This window comes from Balaenoptera acutorostrata, chromosome 20 (genome assembly GCF_949987535.1).
Source record: "Balaenoptera acutorostrata chromosome 20, mBalAcu1.1, whole genome shotgun sequence".
NCBI classification, from domain to species: Eukaryota; Metazoa; Chordata; class Mammalia; order Artiodactyla; family Balaenopteridae; genus Balaenoptera; species Balaenoptera acutorostrata.
This window is the reverse complement of record NC_080083.1, coordinates 48736862-48761855: the sequence shown is the minus strand read 5'-3', so window position 1 is coordinate 48761855 and position 24994 is coordinate 48736862. Positions and strand designations below refer to the sequence as shown.

Genomic DNA, 24994 nt, shown 5'->3' with positions numbered 1-24994 from the left:
GAGCTAAGAGAGTAGTATACAGAGAATGCTCTCTCTAGATTGTATCTCTTACTCTCAAAATATGCTCGTTGGGAATTACTCTTGCTAGTGCTCTAGGACATGGTAGAGATTTAGAAAAGCTCATCACTAAGGGTACAAGGACCTAGAACTTTTTCACTTTAAGCACTCTCCAAGGGAAATAATTTATGGTCCAAAAGCAAACAAACACATACCTGTAAACTGGTCCTAACTGTTACAATTAGTTTGAGCCAGGAAGGAAATTTTCCAATCATTTTACTCAGAAATGATACAATTGTATCCCCATAATCCGGTTTGTGAAATTCTGCTTCATTTAATCCATCAATTAAGATGATGAAATCTTCATCTGGGATTTTTCTCTCTGAGATAGAAAGAAACAAATTACTTAATAATTACCAAGTGGATAAGTGAGTTCTTTCTGGGTCTTTGATCACATATCTCTTTGGAAGAAAAAATTAGAAAAGGTCTGCTGTGTGTTTAGTGAATGCTCAGGATACATAATTTATTATAAAGACATGGAATAATTCATTTAGTGAGTTCATTTTGTTTTTCACTAGGTATGAATGTGTTTGTCACATAAATAATATATAAAGCATATGTATCATCATCATAATTTCCCCCATGTTATCAGTTGTGAGACAGCCTGAGCATTGCATTTATGAGAATTTTTACATGTAAATTTATTTTTCTCTCATACCTGAAAAAGCTGGAAAGAATGTTTTTCTCCCCCTCCGCCCCCCCCCCACCCCGAATCTGACAGCATTAAAGAGAACAGTATCACATGTTCTTTTGGGAATTTCAAAAAAAAAAAAAAGGTTTAATTTGGAGTCCACAGCAGTATATAAGACTATATGTGAATACGTAGTAGGAAGGAAGGGATGGAGGAACAGAGAAAAGGAATCCCAACCAACAGACAGATCTACACTAGGCAGGCTGGATTCCAAGATCTTACAGAACCAGCAGCTTCCAAGATTATACCTAAAGCAGCTTCAAGGAGACCAGACCCTTACGTGATCTTCCCAGGGGAGCAGGCAGGAGTCATGTAGGAAAGACAAATATCTTTTGTTTCCCTTTCCTGCCTGGAGTCTATACTACCCTAAATTGACAAAATCAGTTTATCGTGAAGGCTAGGCTGTAGAAGACTTGGTAAGATTTCAGGTTTCCACTCCCATTAAATGCTTACTGATTCTTAAACAATATTGAACAATTAGAGATTAAAAAAATCCCCTGGCTGAATGAACATTTCAGTATAAATGAATTGCAAATAACAAGTAAAAGTTCCTAGTTGGTAGGACCTTACAGGGTCTGAAGAAAGGAAAGCAGGGGAAGAGAGAAAGAAGTCACTGGATGCCTGAAACAGAAATAGGTTATATCTGAAGAGGAAAAAGAAAGTGAAGCTGGGGACAGAAGGAAAACTCTGAGCAACTCTGTACCACATTGGCTCTTTTAGCTTTTGAAAGAGTCAAGACTAATTGAAACTCTACATATTTTTGTTTCACATTTGAAAATATGCAGATTTTTTGCATGATTAATAAAACTTTATATTTCCCCTCTAAAGTACAAGCTTTACATAAAGGAGTTTAATTTCAATAGCCTAAGTACTACAAATTAGTTCTCAAATTATAAAGAGTTTCAACTATTACTTTCATCTGGTGACTTTAGGAAGAGAAATGAACTATGGATTTCAGCTCTCTAACTGTTAACAATGATTGTTAATGAAATGGCATTCTAGATGATATAGGGCTAAGAAAACACATTACTCCTTTAGGGAGTCCAAAGAACTCCGGAAGAGAGAGGAGTTGCTTGGAACTAACTGGGATTTACCCACACAAATGGGGGCTCTTAAGTTCTTGATTTTGAGGACCTTGGCTCCCTTTAGCATACTTGTGTCTTTAATTCCCATAGAGGAATTTTCTAATTGCATTCTGCTTGGCGATATACTAGAGCTATCCTTTGTTACTGAGTAGAACCTTAAAGTATCGTGAAAAACGTTGACTCTCATTTTTTTAAAGAAAAATATATAATTTGAAATCTAGCTCCTGAATCTAAATTGAAAGTGTTTTCAACTGAACTTTCCTGGAAAGAAAACTCCAGCTACCTTTAAAAAATTCCCTATTTTAAAAACTACTGTGATAAAATTTACATATACAATTAATTGTGAAGATCTTAACTGTACACTTTGGTGAGTTTTGACAAACATGTATACTCATGTAACTAACATCCTGATCAAAGTAGAGAACATCTCCATCATTCCAGAGAGGTTCATTCCCAGTTCTCAATAGGCAACCACTGTTCTCATTCATATCACCATAGACTATACTTGCTTCTTATGCTTGATATAATGTTTCTGAGATTCATTTATGTTGTTGAGGGTATTATTAGTTAGTTCCTTTCTACTACTAAGAAGAATACTAAGAATTTAATACTAAGATTTCATTTAATATCCATCGAATGAATATACAATTTGTTTATGTATTCTTTTGTTGAAGGACCTTCGGTTGTTTCCAGTTTTTAACTACTATGAATAAAGTCAATACAAACATTTTTGTATGAGTCTTTTTGTAGATATATGTTTTCATTTCTTTTGGGTAAATACATAGGAATAGAATTGCTTGGTCATAAGGCAGATTTATCTTTAACTTTATAAGGAACTGCCAAATAGTTTTCCAAAGTAGTTGTACCATTTTAAACTCCCACCAGTAAAGTGTGAGGGTTCCAGCTGCCTACCATCCTCACCAACATCTGATGTTCAACTTTAAAAATTTTAACCACTGTAGTGGGAATAAAGTGGTGTCTCATTGTGATTTTAATTTGCATTTCCCTGACGACTAATGATGGCAAACACCTTTCTATGTGCTGGCAGCCTATTTGAATACCTTCTTTTGTGAAGCATCTAAATCTTTTGTCCATTTAAGAATTGGATTATTTATCTTTTCATCAATGATTTATAGAAATTCTTTAGATACTATGGATACAAGTGCTTTGTCACACATGTACACAGAGTGAATTATTTTCTCTCCTTTTGTGATTTGCTTTTCCTTTTTCTTAGTATATCTTATGTTGAGCAGACATTTAACATTTTGATGAAGTCCAATTTATTAATTTTTTCCTACATGGTTAATGATTTTTAGGACCTAAGAAATCTTTACCTACCCCAAGGTTGTGAAGATATTCTAAGTTTTTTCTCTTAGCTTTAGAGATTTAGCTTTTATATTTTGGACCATGATCTATCTTGAATTTATTTTTGCGCACCTATGGTGTGAGGTAAGGATTAAGATTCATTTTTTCTCCATACATGTATCCAGTTGTTGTAGCATCATTTGATAACAAAAATTCTCTTTTCCAAATTATCTTGGCATCTTTGAGGAAGGTCAACTGACTCCATATGTGTGGATTTCCTTTTAGATTTTCCATTCTGTTCCACTGATCTATTTATCTATCCTTGTGGGAATACCACCCTGTCAGTGGAGTGCTAGAGCCAGCTCAAGCTGGTTCATGGGAGCTGATTGCTAAATTTCTTATGGTCAAATCAGGCCCCCACCCCTGGACTGACTGTTAAACATTTACTAACATATTACTGCCTGTCATGATTTCTGTAGCTTTATATTAAATCTTGAACCCAGGTACTGTTGGTCTTCCAGTACTGTTGGTCTTCCAATTTTTTTTATTTTTTAAGATTGTTTTGGCTATTCACAGTCCTTTGAATTTCTGAAAGTTGTCAATTAAAAAAAAAAAATCCTGCTGGGATTTTGATTGGGATTATGTTGAATCTACAGACCAGTTTGGGGAAAAACTCCAATCTACAAACATGGCGTATCTCTTCCATTTACTAAGTTCTTCAATTTCACTCTGCATGTTTTGTAGCTCTCACTGTGGAAGTCTTACACATCTTTTGTTAAATTTATTCTTAAGCATTTTGATTCCATAGAAAACGGTATTTGCTCCAGTTATCTGCTGCTGCATCAAACAGAGTTACTCAAATGGCTGGGAAACGGAATCATCTGCAACAAAAACTCACATGTTTGGTGTCAGGGCCAGAATGACTTGATGACTGGAACAGTCAACTGGGACACTAATATACTGCTGCTCCATGTGGTTTGTACTTCCTCACAGCAGGGTAAACTCAGAGCAGTCAGTTTTTTGTCATGGCAATGCGTACCCCCAAAAGCAAGTGTTTCAGTGAACAAGATGGAAGCAGCATGACCATTTATGACCTAGCCGCAGATATCACATAGCATCATTTTGTAGTGTTTTATTGGCTGAAGCAGCCCCAAGTCTGCTAAGATGCAAGGGAAGGAGACACAGACCCTAACTCTGGATGGGAGGAATGTCAAAGATTTTGCAGCCACGTTTTAAAACTGCCACACTACTTTTTAAATTTCAGTTTTCAGTTGTTTGCTGCTAGTATAGAAATACAACAGATACTGCATATTAACCACATAGACTGTAGCTCCACCTATGTTAATTCTCGTAGGCTTTTTTTTTTCTTTTGTAGATTCCTTAGCGTGTTCTAGGTAAACAAACACATCTGCAAATAAAGACAGTTTTACTTCTTCCTTTCCAATCTTTATACTATTTGCTTGTTTGTTTTCTTATTGTGCTAGCTTGGACCACACATGGAATGTCGAATGTAAGTCACCTTGCTCCTGATAATAGGGGAAATGTATTTAATATTTCATTGTTCCCTGCATGTGTTTTGGAATTGTCCTTTATGAGACTAAGTTTTCTTCTATTCTTAGTTTGCAGAAAGTTTTTATTGTTAATTGTAATGTTTTGTTAAATGTTTTTCTGCATTTGTTGAGATTATAGATATATATTTATATAAAGACATATAGATTTTCTCATTTATTCTGTTAATATTATGAACTACAGTGATTAACTTTCAAATGTAAACTAACATTGCATTCCTGGTCAAGTAAAACTAATTTTGCTATTAGTGTGTTTCAGGATTTTGCTATTATGGTTATGAGGAAAACATGTCTGTAATTTTCTTTTCTTATAAAGTCCTTATCATATTTTGCTTTCAGCATTAATGCTTGTCTAATAAAACAAATTGAGAAATGTTCTCTTTTCCTTTATTTTCTGAAAACATTTGTGTAAGATTCATATTATTTCTTCTTTAAATGTTGGATACAATTCATTAGTAAAACCATCTGAGCCTGGAGTTTTTTTTTTTGGAGGTTTTTTTTTTCCTTTTAACTTACAAATTAAATAGATAAGAGCTAGTCAGATTTTCTCTTTCCTCTTGAGTCACTTTTGGTAAGTTGTGTTTTTTATAGAATTTGCCCAATTTAAGTTGTTGAATTTATTGTTATATAGTTGTTCATAATAATCCCTTATTTTTCTTTTCATGTCTGTAGGAACTGTAGTGCTAGCTCCTCTTTCATGCCTGATGTGTTTTCCTCTCATTTTCTTGATCAATCTTCCTAGGGGTTTATTCATTTTAACTATTAATCTTTTTCTATTTCACTGATGGCTGCTCTTGCTTTTCATTATTTCCTTCTTTCTGCTTACTCTGGGTTTATTTTCCTCATTTTTTTCTAGTTTATTAAGTCATAAACTTAACCACTGATTTAACGTATTACTCAGTTTGAAATATTCTATAATTCCCTTTGTGATTTCTTCTTTCTCTTATGGGTTGTTTAGAAGTGCACTGCTAAATTCCTAAATATTTGGGGATTTTATGTGTATTGATTTCTAATTTAATTCCATTATCTCAGAGAACATTTTCTGTAAGATTTTAATTTTTTGAAAATTTCAGACTTATTTTATGGCCCAGAATAAGGTCCATATGCACTTGAAAAGAATGTATATTGTGCAGTTATTGGGTAGTGTTCTATAAATGTCAGTTGGATCAAATTGGTTGACAGTGTTGTTAAAATCTTCTATATATTTACTAATTTTTGTCTACTTGTTCTAACAGTTACTGAGAGAGACATGTTAAAATTTCCAACTATGATTGAGTATTTGTCTATTTAGCTCTTAGGTTCTATTAGTTTTTGATTCATGTATTTTGAACCTCCATTATTAGGTTCATACACATTTAGGATTACTTTATCTTCTGATAAATTAGTCTTCTTATGTTTATCAAATGCCCCTCTGATAATACTCCTAGTCTTGAAGTCTACTCTGCCTCACATTAATAGACCCACTCCAGCCTTCTTATGCTCCATGTTTATAGAGTATATTATTTTTCTATCCTTTCATTTTCAATCTGTGTCTTTAAATAACCTCTCCTACAGACAGCATATGGTTGGGTCTTGTTTTTTATCCAGTCTGACAGTTTCTGCCTTTTGATAGAAGTATTTGGTCAATTTAAATTTAATGTAATTATTGATATGGTTGATTTTAATCTCTCATCTTGTTGTTACATACTAAAAAAATTATTCTGTTCTTTCTTTCCAGGCTTCTTTTGGATTAATCAAATAATTTTTAGTATTTCATTAATTTTATAAATTGTGTTTCCAGTTATTGCTCATGATGGTGATTTTGTTTTAAGGGTAAGAACATGGGAATTTTATAGAATAATTAAATTCACTCAGAACAACATTTACCCATGGGGATATCTAAAGCTGGTTATGGAGACCTAAATGAGAAGCAAATATATCTAGTAGCAAAATTAAAAAACACATGAATTATGGTTGCAAATCCAGAGCTGAGTCTACATGCATTTGGATATTCTCCTTGAATTAGCCTTAAGATGTAGATCCTTGTATCACTGACTTTCCTTCAAGGTACCCCTACATGTGAGCAATTTCTATGTTCACTTATTTGTTCAAAATTTATTTCCTGAAATGCCTACTATGTCCAAGGTGAGGTAATCACTATGAAGGATAAAAGTTGAATAAGAAAAGGTTCCTAACTTCAAAAGCGTACAATTTAGTCAAAGGAATAAGTACAGAAATAACTAATTCTTATAAAGCACAAAGTATAATATCTGACATATAATAGATGTTCAATAAATGTTAGTAATAAAAATTTAAGTTCTTATTATACATACAGTAACGTATGAAGTACCATAAGTGAGATATAAAAAAGAAAAACCTATTGTCAATTTGGAAGGATACTGTAACTTACTGGAGAGGGCAGGTGGATCAGCAGGTATTTCATGAATGAGGTGGGATTTAAGGTGGTCCTTGAAAGATGGGTAGGATTCTGACAGGCAGAGATGTGAGGAGAAGGTATATCAAGAAAAGGAAACAATGAACAAATGTATGGAGGCAGGGAAATGGAGGGGAGTATTTAAGGATTAGTGGATACTTTGGTTTACATGTAAACACAGGGTTCATAAGGGTAAAAGTAGATAATAAGGCTGGAAAGTAGGTTGGATCCAGGCCATTAAGTACCTTAAATGATAGGTTAAGGAGCTGGAAGTTAATTCAGTGAGGTAATAGGGAAGCACTGGAGGTTTCTGAACAGGGAAATTTAGTGATCAGAGCGATGCTTTACGAAGCTTTATCTGGAAGCAGTACATAAAGTCTAGAAGACTGGAGAGACTGGGCAGAGACTACCCACCAGGTATGCCATTAATGGGTTAGAGGTGAGCCTAAAAATGAATCCCTTCAGCCCTCAGGGCTTCGGGGGATTTGTGCAGCTGTAGCCTCAGGGCCGGCCATGTCCAGCCATGAGGAGGCATGATTTTTTATCCCAATGTGCTATACAAATTTTAATAATTTTCCAAGTATGTTATGATGTGAAAGAAGCACTAGACCAGAAACCAGAGAAGACCAGGAAGGGTAGCAGCACAGATGTGATATCATGGGCAGCTGAACAGCCTTCAGGGTAACAGTGGTAGGAATGACTTTGAGATTAATGGATGTGAGAAACATCAGGAGGGCAGAATTAACAGGATTTAAAGATCGACTGAATGTACAGAGATTTCTCTTTAATTTCGCTCAAAATACTTGCGGAGAAATTCCAATGTTTAAAAAAGTCTAGGGTATGGTAAAGCTAATAGGTAGGTAGTAGAAGTACAGATAGAGGTCATTAGCATTGAGAAGAGAAACTCTGATATCCAAGTAACTGGCATGGAAGTTCACATAACTGAAGATAGAGGCCGGAAGAATGTAAATTCTTATAAGTATCTCCGAAATGCTCGAGAAAAGTATATAAGTCTCTCAGGAATAAACAGGATTGCTCAGCAATCTCATGCTTACTCAGGTCCTTTTCTTCGGCTTCCAGCACTGACAGAACATCAGGAAGGGGATGAGGCAGAGAGACGGGTGAAGGAGGAGATGGTTACATTTAGGTCACAGCCAACACTTGAGTTGCAGAGTTAAAACGGAGGAAAGGCATGAGGCGTGAGAGGGAGATGGATCCCATTTCATTTCCCCCTACTTCTTAAAAATATCTTAATACCTTTTAGTGGACAATTAAGTAATTTTTAGCATACACACAGTTATGCAACTCTGCATGCCATTTCATTTTACCTGACTGTGGAGTAATAAAAAAAAATAGCAAATATAAAAACTGAGGATGTTTCTAACCATAGAAACTCCACGGCACTGGGTTGGAGTCATGGCTTTACTGATTTATTTGAACTCCACGGAGGACTGGTAGCTCTAGTACCTTTAGTTCTAGAGAAATGCATTATATTTGGAAATAAGAATGAGAATTTTTACAAAGAAAGGAGGAAGTAGCAATTCCTGGAGGAATTTTTATTTTTTCAGGTAAAACCTTTTAGTTGTTAACTGTATCCTATAGGAACATTTAGCTCTCGCAGTGTGATAAAAATAATCATTTCGGGCTTCCCTGGTGGCGCAGCGGTTAAGAATCTGCCCGCTAATGCAGGGGACATGGGTTCGAGCCCTGGTCTGGGAAGATCCCACATGCCGCGCAGCAACTAGGCCCGTGAGCCACAACTACTGAGCCTGCGCGTCTGGAGCCTGTGCTCCGCAACAAGAGAGGCCGCGATAGTGAGAGGCCCGCGCACCGCGATGAAGAGTGGCCCCCGCTTGCCGCGGCTGGAGAAAGCCCTCACACAGAAACGAAGACCCAACACAGCCAAAAATAAATAAATAAATAAATAAATTTAAAAAAAAAATCATTTCTATAGCATGACCCCAGGTGAACTTGGGCTCCAGACCCTCCACCTTCCACCTGCTTTGCATCTCATCTGTACCTTTGTGGAGATTCTCCAGGGGCTCCAGCACTCCCCTCCGGAAGGAGGCCATGGGATCTTGAACACAGGACCGAAGGCTCAGCATGCTCTGTAGGTGAGGCTCCCGGAGAAGCTGCTCCCGATAGGCCGCCAGCTGCGGTGAGCGGCAGAGCAGGGCAGCAACATTGTGGACGAATTCCGGCACCAGGCAGGTGTAGGCATTATCTGCTTGGCAATAGTGATAGGCAACCACCTAAAAAAGAAAGATGAGAACACAGACAGGTTTATCAGTAGCGAGAGCAACGGTCATGGTTATTGTACAGTCATTCTCTAACACTGTCTTCTGTCTCCCCACTCCTCAACTTCTTCAAGTAAGAATGAAAGCTGCTAACTTCGAAACTGCCTGATTTATCTAAGATCAGAAAATTGACCCAATATTTCTCTTGTACATGTATGGTATCATAATTCGTAATTAAAATTTATAACTACAAATTGAGTTTTCCCTCTGGATTATAAGAAATAGGAAGCAGGCCTGAGAATAAAGATTTATATTAATCTCTCTAATATTTATTCAGCATAGAGTAGTAGAGGAAAGAGTCTGATATTGTAACAAAGCATTTAGGGATAAAATAACCAGAGAAATACCATATGTTAGACTCAACAAACATATGCTCCTAAGGCATATTTTTAAAATTATTAAAAAATTATAATTTCATTATAAACAGTCTTATAAAAAATAAAATGACTCAGACATAAGAATTATCACTAAGTATTTCCTGAGCACCCAGAGATAGAATCAGAATTAGATAACAGGAAGCAGAAAAGGAGTGAGATTTTCGTCAGATGCAGGTGTTAAATTCAAAGACCTTAGAAAATGTATGCATCTTAATACCATTCCTACAGTCTGGTCTGTCAGGCTGGAACCTGCAATTTTAAGCTCTGTTTTTGTTTGTTTGTTTGTTTGAATTTGCACAGGGTTCGCTCTATACCTTCTGGTTGTTCCCTTTGCCTCAAGGGCAAGTGCAGAGGGTGATTTTAATCTAGACCACTATGTTGGCTCAGTACTACCTACAAAAGTGATGGGATTGTGTAGACAACAGAAACTGCAGGGGAGATTCAGCCTGAATGTATGGAAAGCATTGACATGGTGCTCAGAACATGCAAGTGCACAGTAATGTTAGCCGATGCCGCCACCACCACCATCATTGCCTTCCTTCTTTTCCTCTTCCATCACATCATCTCCATCAACATCACGGTCATCTGAATGTCAATATTATGACATAGTATGAGTGTGTTTCATGTTTGGTAATTGCAATCATTGTTGCTTTTGTTGTGGTCATCCATGTACAATGCTGGGTGTCAGTCTATTTATCTCTTGTAAAAATGAAATACAGTGTGTGTGTGTGAAAAAAAAAAAAAACATCACGGTCATCATCAAGGTTCTGTATACCCTCTCCTTCTCAGCTACTGGCTTTGTGCCTACAGGCATTTGAAATTTTCCCTAGGAGCATGCATAGATATACCACTGGGACCCCAGCTCCTCAATCATCTCTCAGAGAACAGTCATCCACAAAAGTACTCTGCTTTGAAATGACTCTTAATCTAGCTCTTTAACAAATGCTGGGGTTTCTCTGGTGGCGCAGTGGTTAGGAGTCCGCCTGCCAATGCAGGGGACACTGGTTCCAGCCCTGGTCTGCGAAGATCCCACATGCTGCGGAGCAACTAAGCTCGTGCACCACAATTACTGAACCTGTGCTCTAGAGCCCACGAGCTGCAACTACTGAACCCGTGTGCCACAACTACTGAAGCCCGCGCGCCTAGAGCCCGTTCTCCGCAACAAGAGAAGCCACCGCAGGGAGAAGCCCGCGCACCACACCGAAGAGTAGCCCCAGCTCGCCACAACTAGAGAAAGCCTACGCGCAGCAACAAAGACCCAACGCAGCCAAAAATAAATAAATAAGTAAATAAATAAATTAAAACAAAACAAAAACCCAAATGCTGGAAATGTCACTTTTTAAAAAACGCCTGAAATTGTTCTCATTAAGCATTAAGAAAACTGAACAGTACAGGAAATGTTACTACACATGTAAAGCTGAGGATAGGAATTGCTTGTGAGTGAAGCAATGATGTCTGAGCACAGTGTGGAACTGGCAATGAGGAGGTGTACTTAGAAATCTCCACTCCTTTCTGTAGACAGATTGATTACAGCTTTATTACCGACCTTAAGCACAACATAAGGAACCCAAAGAGAAAACCTGGCAGCAATCCATCTGTGCTCTCCATGAACAGTGAATGTCAATGGTTATGCCCACAAGGACACAAATCTCCACTTTATAAAAAGCAAACAGCAAACCTCTGAATCAATATGAACTTTCATCATATTTTACCTCAATTGATTTCACAGGTCGAGGCAAAGCACAGCTGAGCAAATCAGCTGTAACTTACCCTTTACCTAAAGTAACGGGATAGGAGTTTGAAGATAAAAATTCTGAAATTTAGGAAGAGGGTTCTTTTACTGATTTCATTAAAAATCATCTGCGCTCTTGGCTGTATGAGGTTTTATCTAACAAAGATCATTGCTAAAGTTGCCCCTTCTGTGGCTGCCTTTCTTTCTTTTAATTTAAAAAAATTTTAGGCATTCGAAATATAAAATCTCGATTCCTCGGAAGAATTCAGGCAGAAAGATCTTTCAACATCTTCATGAAATCTGTAGTTTGACTCAGAACTGATCATCGACTAGACATTTCAAAGCAGCTACATAGTATGTAAATGTACACACAATCTGTCAAAAACACTTTGTACTTCCCCTAAATTGTCTATTGACATTATCTACAACTTTTCCTACATATACAAATAGGAAACAAGTCTGGGAATGCAGTTTTTTCCTGCATTCTCTCATTGTACTAGTGTTCAGTGATGGATAATAGATCACTCCCTACAGCTCTGAGGAAGTCATCACAGCCACCCATACTCAGTCACTACTATTCCAACTTCTTGGAAATGGTTCAGAATTAGTCCACCCTCAATAAATCAGTAGGTAAAACCTTTCTCCTTGGTGAACTCTTGTCTCTAACAATGACTTGTTGAAATTTCATTTTCAGCTATGTTTTTCTTATGTTATTTTTTTCCATCTCACATTTTCCTTATGTTAAATCTTTATACTTTTGATTAAAACAATTCTATCCAAAATATATCTTATATGACCAAAACTGTAGTAATTCTTTGAAGACGACGGCGAGTAACTTTTAGATTACTGCTGTGAGGGAAGAAAAAAAAGGCCAGGTTTGTAGACTATAAAGACCAAAAAAAAAACAAACAAAAAAAACAAAAGAAGACTGGAGGTCAGTATCACCTTGGGTATAAAGAGGTTTTGATTTAAAGCTATACACAAGAAATGATACAACTAAGCAAAATCCTCATCAAAGGCCTTAATCAAATGATTGAATGGCAGCAAACCTGTCAGGCTTGTGTTAAAAGTCCCAGGCCTTCACTCTTTAAAGATTCTTTTCTACTTCAAATGAATAATCTGTGACAGGATTAAGCTAATCTCACATAAAGAAAAGGCAGCTTTGAATATCTGGAACTCATTTGGACATAAAAATTTAATTTACATCATGACTGGCATTTGCATTACTTAAATTCTAATGTTACCACTGACCTTCCTTCAGGTCTGCTCTCATATTCTTATTCCCTGCCTCCTTCTCATCACTTCTTGAACGCCCTCACCACCACCTGACTGATTTCTGACTCAGCGCATCCCTTCCAACACTTCGGTTACTTTGGCTTTTCGTGTTTCTAGGGACCTGGAGGCTCAGTGTCAAAAACTACTTTCTCTGCCTTTTCTCCTGTCCCTCAACTCTGACTCTAATCCCCATCCTGGGGCTGGAAGCTAAGAATAGCTCCAGACTTGGGTTCGGCCTCAGTAATTTTCCAGCTTGGAGCTCTAACTTTTTTTTTGTCAGTAGGACTGTTATTTATTTTTAAAAACTTTTTATTTTGAGCTAATTTTAGACTTAAATGTTGCAAAAAAGATGTGAGTTTCTGTATATCCCTTACCCAGCTTCCCTTAACATTTTATATAACTGTAGCATAATTATCAAAACCAGGAAATAACACTGGCACAACACTATTAACTAAAGGCAGTATTTGAATTTTGTCAGTTTTCCACTAATGACCTTTTTCTGTTCCAGCATTCTATCCAGGACCCCATGTTGCATTTAGTTGTCATTTCTCCTTAGACTCCTGTAGTCTGTAAGAGCTCCTCAGTCTTTGTCTTTCATGACCTTGACACTTTTGAAGAGTCCTGATCTGTTATTTTGTTGAACATCAGTCAACGTGGGTTTGTCTAATGTTTTCCTCATATTCCAACTGAGACTTTTTGGCAAGAATACCGCAAAAACAATGTTGTGTCATCCTCAGTGCATCATGTCATGGGGTTCATGATGTTGACATGTCCTGTTACTGGTGATGCTGACCTTGATCGCTTGGCTAAGATAAAGGTTTCTTCTACATTTCTCTACTGTAAAGTTACTATCTTACCCTTTGTAGCTAATAAATATCTTGGGGGAGATACTTTGAGAGAATGCAAATCCTGTTTCTCCACAAATTTTTGCCCACTACTTTTAGTATCCATCAGTGGATGTTGTCTGCAACATTATTATTATTGTGATGTTGTACAACACGGTGACTATAGTTAACAATACTATGCTGTATAGTTGAAAGTGGCTAAGAGAGTAGATCTTAAAAGTTCTCATCACAAGAAAAAATTCTGTAACTACGGGAGCTGATGGGTATTAACTAAACTTAGTGTGGTAATCGTTTCACAATATAGACACATATCAAATCATTATGCTGTACATCTTTAACTAATACAATGCTATATGTCAATTCTATCTCAATAAAAATGGGGGAAAAGCACTATGAGAGAGGAAATATAAGATATTGGTACAACATATCTAAGTAACTTAGGAGAGCCAGAGAAGGCTTCTTGAAAGTAAAACTTAAGCTGAGATCTAAAGGATGAGGTGGAGTGAACGGGCGCAGGAGTGTCCCAGGCAGAGGAAAGCAATACGTGCAAAGGCCCTCAGGCAAGACACAGCTTGACACTTTCAGGAAATCAGTTTTAGTGCAGCTACAGTGGAAGTGAGCTGGGAGTAGTAGGAGATAAGACAGAGCAGAGGTTTTCATCTGGGGTGGCTCTGCTCCCCACGGGACACTTGGCAACGTCTGGAGACAGCTTTGGTCATCACAACCGGGGGTGGGAAGATGCTACTGGATAGTGGGTAAAGGCCAAGGACACTCCTACACATACTACAATAAACAGGACGGCCCCAAACAAAGAATCCTCTGGCCCAAAATGTCAATGGTGCTGAGGCTGAGAAAACCTGAGCTAGATATAAAAGGTAAAAAGCCCTTTATGCTAATACATGTGATGTTTCAAGAAGGGAGTGTGGATTCCATTTAAGGGCAAGGAGGAGCCATTGACAGGTTTTATGTAGCAAGAACAAAAATACGTTTTAGAAAGATTACTCAGGCTTCAGTATAGAGAACAGACTACAATTTAGTCACTCATTTAACACATATTTCTGTGCAAGGCATTGTGCTAGGAGCTGGGGATAGAGTGGTGAACAATAATTTAAATACTGACCCATTCTGGTGGAGGAGACAGATAAAAAACATAAGATTGACAAAGGAATAAATAAGGTTGTTTCCCATATTCAGTATCCTGAATGTAGATGCAATCTGGGTCTCACTATAAAATTTCAGTGTTAATTTTTAGAGGAAAAAAGCCCTAGACACATTTTATAAAACATCATTTATAGGTTACTTGTTTAGTTCTGATCACATTTCTCCTAAAATGTAAATCTTTTAAAAAATACCCAACTGGAACACAAACCAAATCTTATACTTCACTGTTGTCATTTTTTGTTTTTCTCTCTCCATGTGTATATGTGTGGCTTAAGTCTCTGTATTATGCTCAACACACGTGTGAACTGCTGAAACAATCACTTCTTTGGCTGATAGCTTTAACAGTAGCAGCAACAATCTCAGGAACCATATCACTTGACATCCTCCTGATTTAGTACAGAACTAGTCTCTTGGCAAGGATGACATTTCAGTTTTTTTTCTTTCATAGATTTCCTTCGGGGGAAAAAAACCTTTACTTTTTGTGTCTCTGTGACACTTCTTAAAATTAGCTGGTTTCTCTAATTAGCTTATTTCAGATGTATTAGCTTCTTAATCTAAGGACTAAGCTAGGGACAATTTACCTAATGTGACAAGAGCTTCTAGTTGCATAAAAACTTTTTTTAAAGACTTTTTTTTGGATGTGGACTGTTTTTAAAGTCTTTATTGAATCTGTTACAATATTGCTTCTGTTTCATATTTTGGTTTTTTGGCCGCAAGGTGTGTGGGATCTTAGCTCCTCAACCAGGGAAGCTAAGCTAAGCAAACCCGTACCCCCTGCATTGGAAGGTGAAGTCTTGACCACTGGACCACCAGGGAAGTCCTGCATAAAAACTTTTTGAAGAAGAATTTTAGGTCAGCAAAATTTCTGAAAGGTGCCCCTTCATTATGACTTCCTTACTTTAAAGCCGCATTCAATTATAGATAGATTTTCCAAAAGAACATTAAACAAAAATCCTTCCTGTCACACTACAGAGGCAGCACAGTGGTTAAAAGCATGGACTCTGGAGCCTGCCTGCCTCAGTTTAAATCTGGTTTCAAGTCACGTACTAGTTATCTCAGCAAGTTGTGTAACCTCAGAGCCTCTGTTTATCTGTAAAATGGGGAGAAGAAGAAGACTCACTTCATTGGGGTGAATACTGGCTCTGTATCCTAGCTCTGCCATTTACTAATAGTAAGACCTTGGGAAAATTAACTATCACTGAAGCACAGTTTCCTCATCTGTAAAATGGGGATGATAATGACCACCTCACAGGCTTAAGAATGAAGAAGTGAAATAACAAATATAATGTAAAAAGTACTAAGCTCAACACACATTAAGCCCTCAGTAAATGGAAGTCAGCCTCTCCTTGTCTGGAGAATTCTGCATGTATGATCACTTGGTGGCAACAGACCGAAAGCCTGGAAAATCTATGGTTGTTATAAAGTCACACACCCAGGAAAGGCCCCGAATGAGATCTTTGCACCGCTCTACTGTGATTATACTTCAGAACATGTAAGATTAACTGGAAATACATTTAAGAGATGTACACCTAGCAAAACCTGTTACTTCAAGTGGGAAGTGTTTCTTCAATAAATAAAATTGCTCTAAAGTTGTGACAAGAACTCTTCAATGTTCTCAATTATGAAGAAGCATAAGAAGCAGCAAGCATACTACGAAATACCAATGATAATTAATGATATACAAGAACCAACACTAAGAACTCTGGCTAGCAAATCACGAAGTTTTTCAAGGATACTTTTAATTCTCATATATTAGCTTACTTTATCAAAATACTAACTGGTCTGAAAAGATAATTTCTGCTTACCAGTTTGTTACAGATGAGAAGCAAGATTGTTGGCTTCTGCTCTACGCTTCTACAGCACACACTTGCACTTGAACTGAGACCTGTGGCACAATTACTGGGATAATATTCAATTTTAATCTAAGGGGCCATTTGTTTTAGATTTTTTTTGTTTAGTGTAAACTTCACAATATCCCATCTCTAGGTGTGAACAGATGTATTTATATTTTGCTTAAGTTAGAAATAAGTGTGAAATTTTAAATATGTTCCTTGAGTAAGTGTAAATAATCACTAATTTCTCACTTATAATATTTAACATTTTCCAAATATTGAACTAAACATCAATTTTAATCTAAAGGGCCATTTCTTATATAATATTTAATATAAATTTAAAAATATCCCATTTCTAGGTACAAAAGACATTTATTTATATTTTGCTTAAGGAAGGTATAACCATGGAATTGAAAATGTGATCACTTTTCAAGTAAGTATAGTCACTAATTACCTACTAAAAATAAATAACATTTTCCAAATATTGAACATAAACATCTTGGGACTTTTTCTCTTGATGAGAGAGAGGCTAAGAAGTGACAACATGGGGAGACTTTCTTTTTAGCACTCATCACCATCTGACATATTACATATTTGTTTGTTAACTGGCCTTTTCCCACCACAAAAATGTGGGCTACATAACAGCAGGGATTGTGCCTGTCTTGTTCACTGCTTTAACTTCAATCTTGTGTTATAGGCATTCCAAGCATATATTCTAAATGAATAAATAAATGACTGTGATGATGAAAGCTCTTCAGCATTTGTGTATCTCTAAGATGACAGTTATTCTGATTGTTCTAAAGAAGAGGCAGGAGTCAGCTTACATGGAATATTTGGAAAAGTAAAACAAAGATGTCTTTTTTTCTTTTTTTTTGGCTCCACTGGGTCTTCGTTGCTGTGCACGGGCTTTCTTTAGTTGCAGCGAGTGGGGGCTACTCTTCGTGGCGGTGTGCGGGCTTCTCTTGTTGCAGAGCATGGGCTCTAGGTGTGTGGGCTTCAGTAGTTGCGGCACGCGGGCCCTAGAGCGTGCAGGTTTCAGTAGTTGCGGTGTGTGGGCTCAGTAGTTGTGGTGCACAGGCTCAGTAGTTGTGGCTCGCAGGCTCTAGAGCAGAGGCTCAGTAGTTGTGGCACACGGGCTTAGTTGCTCTGTGGCATGTGGGATCTTCCTGGACCAGGGATCAAACCCGTGTCCCCTGCATTGGCAGGCGGATTCTTAACCACTGCGCCACCAGGGAAGTCCCCCAAAGATGTCTTTTAAAGTTGCACTGAGTTAGCAATGAATATAAGGGAAATCTCAGACTGTTTTCAGAAGCCCATTTATAAATGGATGTGTACCAATAAGTGGGGACAATTGAAAACGTATTTGGGGGAAACATGCTGTTTCTGGCTGTAAGCTGGACAGGATTGCTATGAGGAAATTAGAACCTTATGACACTGAAGATGGCTCCCTGTTCCTCATTACTAATTAACCATGACAAGAGATTTCTTTAGATACTGGAGACAGGCATTCTGCACTCTATACTTCTCCTTAAAATCCTCAAAAATAAGGAGAATAAGAAAGAGAAATGCAAACTCCATTGATTAGGAATATCTATCTCTAATCTTAGATTATAATATATAAAGATGGAAAGTGGATGTAGGATTAAATAACCTAACAGACAGAAGAAAGTGAAACAAATGCCTGCTGGGGTTAACAACAGGAATGAGCCAAATCATCTGTCAAACCTCAGAAAAGCATAGGAGTTAGAAGCACCAGGTACTATGGAAGATGGGGGTGAGGAAGGAAGTTGCAAACACAGAAATTATTTGAAGTTTATAAAAAGAGCAGTTAGATTCCCAGATATCCATCCCTATCCTGCCCAGCCAGGTGACTACCTTCCCCAAAACCCACAGGAAAGAGAAATTAAAATCACTAGAGAAACTAAACCAGAGAATCTAGGCTTAGGAACACCAGACACAGAGTAGGTGAGGATCAGGTGCAGGACTGAAAACAAGGGGCTTAGGTAAAAGGCTGCAACCTAAACGATGAAGCTCTGCCACCTTCTCCTACTAGCTCCAGAATGTTGGCGACCAGGTTATACACCCTCCAGGAAATTGGTGGATTCTTTGCTAGAAAAGATGAACAGTGCAAGGAAAAAACTTATGGACACTGACTTTTGGGTTTTCCCATAAAGGCTGGTGGGTCATCTTAATGCTCTATAGTTAAGCTCTCCATACATACAAGCTTCCATCAGTTTTTCGGTGCCTAACTATTAAGGAAGAGATAAGAGAACATACTGCATCTATAAAACAAAAACAGTATGCTATAAAAAAGAGGGGAACAGGGGCTTCCCTGGTGGTCCACTGGTTAAGACTCTGTGCTTCCAATGCAGGGGGCTTGGGTTCAATCTCTGGTCAGGGAACTAAGATCCCACATGCCATGCAGTGCTGCCAAAAACTAAAATCAAAAAAAAAAAAATCTCAGCTTCCCTAGTGGCGCAGTGGTTAAGAATCTGCCTGCCGATGCAGGGGACACGGGTTCGATCCCTGGTCTGGGAAGATCCCACATGCCATGGAGCAACTAAGCCCGTGCACCACAACTACTGAGCCTGTGCTCCAGAGCCCGTGAGCCACAACTACTGAGTCTGCACGCCACAACTACTGAAACCCACGTGCCTAGAGCCCATGCTCCGCAATGAGAAGCCACCGCAATGAGGAGCCCGTGCACCACAACGAAGAGTAGCTCCCGTTCGCTGCAACTAGAGAAAGCCCGTGTGCAGCAATGAAGACCCAACGCAGCCAAGAAAAAAAAAAGTCTCAATTAAAAAAAAAAGAAGGGAACAACTGGGGGAAAAAAGGACCTATTGAAAATTAAAACTATGATAGCCAAAAAATTTTTTTGTGAAAGGATTGAAAGGTAATGTTGAGGAAATCTCCTAAAAGTGGATAAAACAAATAGGAAAACAGAAATATAGGAAACAGAAAAGTTAAGAAGAGTAACAATATAGGAAATCTAATTTTTGACTAAAAGGAGTTGTAGAAGGAGAGAACAGAGGAAGTGGTGGTGAGAAAATTTTCAATAAATACTACAGAAGCATTTCCCTGAATCAAAAAATATCTCCAGGGCTCACTAGGTACCGACAGAATATGAAAAAAAGACCCAAGAACAGTGGTGATAAAAAGAAGATTCTAAAAGCTTCTGGAGAGAAAAAAGGTATATATAAAGAATTAGGAAAAAGAATAGTACCATATTATTTAATAGTAATACTGGAAGTTCAAGATGGATGCCTTCAAAATTCTGAAGGAAAATAATTTTTAACCTAGAATTATATTATGTCAAACAAAGAGTAATGTATGAGAATGGAATAAAGATGCTTTTAGGAACATTAAGTCTCAAAAAACTTACCTCCTACGCATTCTTTCTTAGGAAGCTACCAGAGGACGTGCTCCGTCAAAATAAGGCATACAATCAAGAAAGACCATGACATGGGATCAAACACAAAAGGGAAGTAACAGGAATTTCCAGGATAACAAGTAGGTGGTAAGACTTGAGAGCATCCTAGGTCCAGATTAGCTCGATGGAGAGCTCTAGGATTTCCAGGAGGGGAAAAATGTAACTGATGTGGAAAACTGTATTGAGAGGCATTTTACAAAGCATTAAGGCTTATGGAATGACAGCTACAGTTTTGAAGAAAAATAAGCAAATTTTACAATGAGGCATTTCACAACCCAGGAAAAACAAAACTGCTCAAGAAGAAAATGTTATCCTTGGTTCCACAGTGAACCATATTTGTGTAGTATTAATACTGAAAATACTATAACATGGATTCAGACTAAACTCATGATATAACTGCACTGAGATGGTAGAGGGAGGAAGGAAAGTGAAAGAGCTAACATTTTCATCATCCGTAATAAGAAGCAATAGATAATGTACAAAACTGATCAAAAAAGTTATAGCAGTATATGAAACATGGAGGTAAAGATCAGAGAAACATCTCCAAATGTTGAAAGTAGATGCCTTTGGGGAGAGGGTGGGCTCAGGAGGGGAAAAGAATTTCTGGATTTTATTATAAGTCTTTGAACATTATTTGATTTCCTAAACTGTGTATATATGTTACTTTGATAAAAATAGAAAATTAAAATGCAAACATATAAAGAAGTTATGGATAGTGCGGTAGAGCAGGAAGAGTTTTGAGCTAGGAATGAAAATACAAAGCTATTGATTACTTCTACTGTGATCTTGGGTAAATCATACAACTTCTTTGAGTCTCAATTTCCTTATCTATTCATTGTGGGACTTTGGTTATTTCTAAGGGCCGTTCCAACAATAAGGTTCTGATTCCATAATAACGAAGTATTTTTCTAGGAACAGCAAAGACAGAGAAACTTTTCTCCATGTTCTCATGGTCCACCTGTACATACTTTTGTTCACTTCACCAGGGGTCTCCCTACCATTGCCCCCTTGATGTTAAAATGGAACTAGCATGCCCGCAACCTGAGAATCCTATTGTACCTGCGAGGCTAGTCTCCGCATGGCCTCCTCCTGCCGCCTCCGCATTTCTGGAGTTCCTGGGCAGCTTCCACTGGCGATGGATGAGTGGGCTGAAGGTGGCTGTGTGAGTGGCAGCTCTCTGGTGGCATCCACATCTGTATTAAAAAGATGAGATGTTTGCATCAGATAATCATAAAACTCTGAACTAAAGAAAGACTGGTTAAATCCCGTTTGTTCTTTGATCCAGCAAATTCTACTCCTAGGGGTATGTACCCAAGAGAATTAAAAACATATGTCCACGTAAAAACTTGTACACAAATGTTCAAAGAAGCAAGATTCATAATAGCCCCAAAGCGGAAACAACTCAAATGTCCATCAACTGATGAATGGATAAAAGGTGGTACAGCCTCACAATGGAACATTACTCAACAATAAAAAGAAATGAAATACCAATATATGTTACAACATGGATAACCCTTGAAATGTTACACTCACTCAAAGAAGCCAGTTACAAAAGACCATATAGTATATGATTCTATTTATTTGAAATGCCCAGAAGACAGAAATCCATAGGGACAAAAAGCAGATTAGTGGTTACCTAGGGGTAGAGATAGGGACTTAGGGGGGAAATGAAGACTGACTGCTAATGGGCATGGGATTTCTTTTAGGGGGGGAATGAAAAAGTTCTAAGATTATGGTGATTGCTGCACAACTCAGTAAATACACTAAAAAGCAGTGAATTGAACCATTTAAATGGGTGAATTATACGGTACGTGAATTGTAGCTTAATAAAGCTGTTTCTTAAATATTCCATTCGTTCATGTTATTTAGGTAACATCTTAACTACTACTAGAAATTATAGGCTCTATTTATAAATACAGACCATATTTTAAAAATGGGTACAAAATAAGTAGACTGTTATTTGAGGGTCAATAGCTACTGAAAAGGAGAAGAAATAGGGGAAAATAGTTCTCATTTAACTCCCTACCAGTAGGACTTAATTGAGACTTCTTCCATCCAACTGGCAAAGTAAATTCCCTGGCCACTGCATAGAGTTCTGAATAAACTGTAGGAGGGTAGGTGTGGGAGACGGCAGTGAAAAAGACTGAAGAAATGTGCGCAGTAAAGTTCAGTGACTGTCACTGTATCATGCCTGTTGTTCACTCCCTCTGTCTACCCCACTCCCCCTTATCTGGTTTTGTGGCGAATTACTGTCTGAGTACCTTCTGTCTTCTAGCTGTTCCCTTTTGGAGAGGCCCTCCTTTTTGTCTGGGTGTCTTTACTTTCTGCTTGGTATTCAGAGGACAGTAGAAATAAAAGTTAATAGGGAGGAGCAGTCAGTATGCACAGCAAAAAGGCAACACAGACTTCTGGAAGGAGCAGAGTGGGGAGGGTAGGGGTTACTCACTGAACAGCTATTTGGGGGCATGGCAGCTGTTGGCAAATGTCAAATCCAAACAGCAACTACACTGAGACTTTCAGTGATAGGAAAATACAGTCTTGTATTAGACCGAACTTCCCTAACTACTGTACTGAGTATACTTGTAGTTAATGTAATAATGCCTGGATTACACAACAGGTCCATTTTCACAAAATGTTTCTGTTCTTTGTACGTATGTGTTGGGGGGTGGGTGGTGACGGTGGTGGTAGAGATTGATGGGGGAGTCAGGTTTGGGAAGGGGTGTAGGTGGACAGCAGGATGACAGGCTAGTGCCTGCCTTGACAGTTTCTCTGTGCCTTCCCAGGGAAATGACAAGGAGGGGGCGGCTGGGGGCTGGGTGTCTGTGGGGGAAGGACAGAGCCAGGCAATGCAGTGCTGCAGGCTAGACTGCTCACGTCTTCCACAGCAGCGCTGCTCAGCGTGGAGGAGTCAGGGACAGAAGAAAGAATGACACAGGATGCAGAAACGGAAGTGGGGAGCTCCAATAATCTTCCACCTATTTTCATTACTACTACAACTGCATCACTGACTTAGGTTTGGGAAGGCCAGTGGGATCCCAAATACACCTATCAAAGCTGAATGTAAATTAAACTGTAAAAAATTAAGCCAACTCTCTCTCGATAGACATCATTCTTATTCACTAATGAAAAAAATTCTGCTACTGCCAGTAACATTTCCAGGGCCGGCTCATACAGTAACAGATCAATGCCGAAAAACAGCTTGTTCTTTATCAACCACTTATTCTTTTTTTTTTTTCCTCAAAGAAATATCTTTAAATTGGTTAAGATATATTCAGTTCATATTTGTTTACAGAAATAACAGAAATATAAAATAGAAACATACAGATCATTGATATTTTTTAAAAGTAACATTTTTGAGTCCTAATACTTGAAAAGCTTTAACCAAAACCTCGTGAGCATAATACAAGAAAGACAAAACATTCGTCCTCAAAAATAGAAAATTTAATGAGAGAGCCAGTTCTAAAACAAACTGAAGTTAGATTTTATTATTAATCATTTGCATAACAGAAAATGAAAATTTTACAGATGTGTGTAGCTATTGGGGTAATTTCAAGATTTGATTTTGCTTTTCAGAGTTAATATTTAAATACCAGTAAATGACATCAACCACTTATTCTTGACCATTCTTAAGTGGTTCGGTTAAGACGGCAGAGGTGGAATGTAGTTTGGACATCAAAGCTGACAACAAAAATTATTACGTCAAATTACGACAAGGCAATGCTGGTTCTGTGTAATTCTGATAAATACCTGGCCACATACTCGATCTCCTTTAACACCTTTTCAAGTTTTCTAAGTTAACTATCAGGCCAAATCTATAGTCTTGACCTGTGGACATTTATCACATGAATGGGGTATTTTTAGAGTTTCTCTGGAGGTAAAAGGCAATGGATGTTAGAGAATAACTTAATGAACTATCTTTAAAGGACCTCTGCTTTGGGGAGCACATGGGCTGTTTTCTGTTAACTCCTGCTCTCCCCGGCTTAGAGGGGGCACTTCCAGGCACCTGTGCTTTCAGAGAAAGCAGCTCTTCTTGCCCTTGAGCCATGATTCTACCATCTGTTATCTGCAACAGTGACTGATATATAGAGGAGTCAGAGAGACTATTACCTAGCTGGTTTTCTTTCTGACACACTCAAATAGTTAACCTCTTGGATTACTCAGATAAGAAGTAGTCTGGTGTGATACTTAAGCACTCTAACGAAAATACTGGAATAGGTATGAAAAGTTACTTTCAACCATGCAGACATCTTAGAATCACAGAATTTTAGCATAGGAATGAATCTTAAAGATCACCTAATCCCACTGACTTATTTTACAGATGACAAAAACCGAGGTCTAAAGAATTAAAGTAAAATTCTCAAGGTTACAAAGTATAGTCAGTTTGAGCGCTGGGGCCAAACTGTGGGCTCTTGATTCCCATGACATTATGCCAACCTACCTCAGAAAAACTTCATCCAGAAACTAAGCATGATACTGCTCTTAACACATGAATTCTTCCATACCAATTCTTACCATACCCTGGCAAATGGGACTCTTGATCCAACCAGTTTTCCTTCTAGACACTAGTTCTTCTACGTGTCAGATATCCGTAAGTTTACCAGAGGCAATCTGCCTACTTAATGACATGAAACAGGAATTAATTTCAACAGGAAGCCAGGATGTTTGGAGGGTGTTCAGTGAGTTCCTGTTGAGTTCCCACAGCACCGTGATAGACTCTGTAACTAAAATACTGTGATCCCAAACAAACCATTTCTAGTAGTTGTTGTCTGGAAATCTGTGGTGAGCTAGATTATTGATTTGGACTAGCAGGGCAATAGTTTCTTTTTGTTCTCTTATAACTAGCAGAAGCCAGGTAGACTGGTTCGATACATATAATGTGCATAGGAAGAACCCCTATACATTTCTTTTTATCTCCTTTACTCA

At 37.9% G+C, this 24994-nt stretch overlaps 1 protein-coding gene across 9 annotated transcripts in view; it reads right to left on the bottom strand.

Annotated features, from left to right (window-relative positions):
* Window positions 1–24994, bottom strand: part of TANC2 (tetratricopeptide repeat, ankyrin repeat and coiled-coil containing 2) — a 360962-nt gene that overhangs the window by 70814 nt on the left and 265154 nt on the right. For all 9 annotated transcript variants that reach the window (XM_057535654.1, XM_057535645.1, XM_057535646.1 and 6 more), the window contains 3 exons: window positions 21131–21264; window positions 9140–9371; window positions 213–379 (listed from right to left, as the gene is read on the bottom strand). In XM_057535654.1, coding sequence (XP_057391637.1) covers window positions 213–379; window positions 9140–9371; window positions 21131–21264 — 533 coding nt within the window. The remainder of the gene's footprint in view (window positions 1–212; window positions 380–9139; window positions 9372–21130; window positions 21265–24994) is intronic.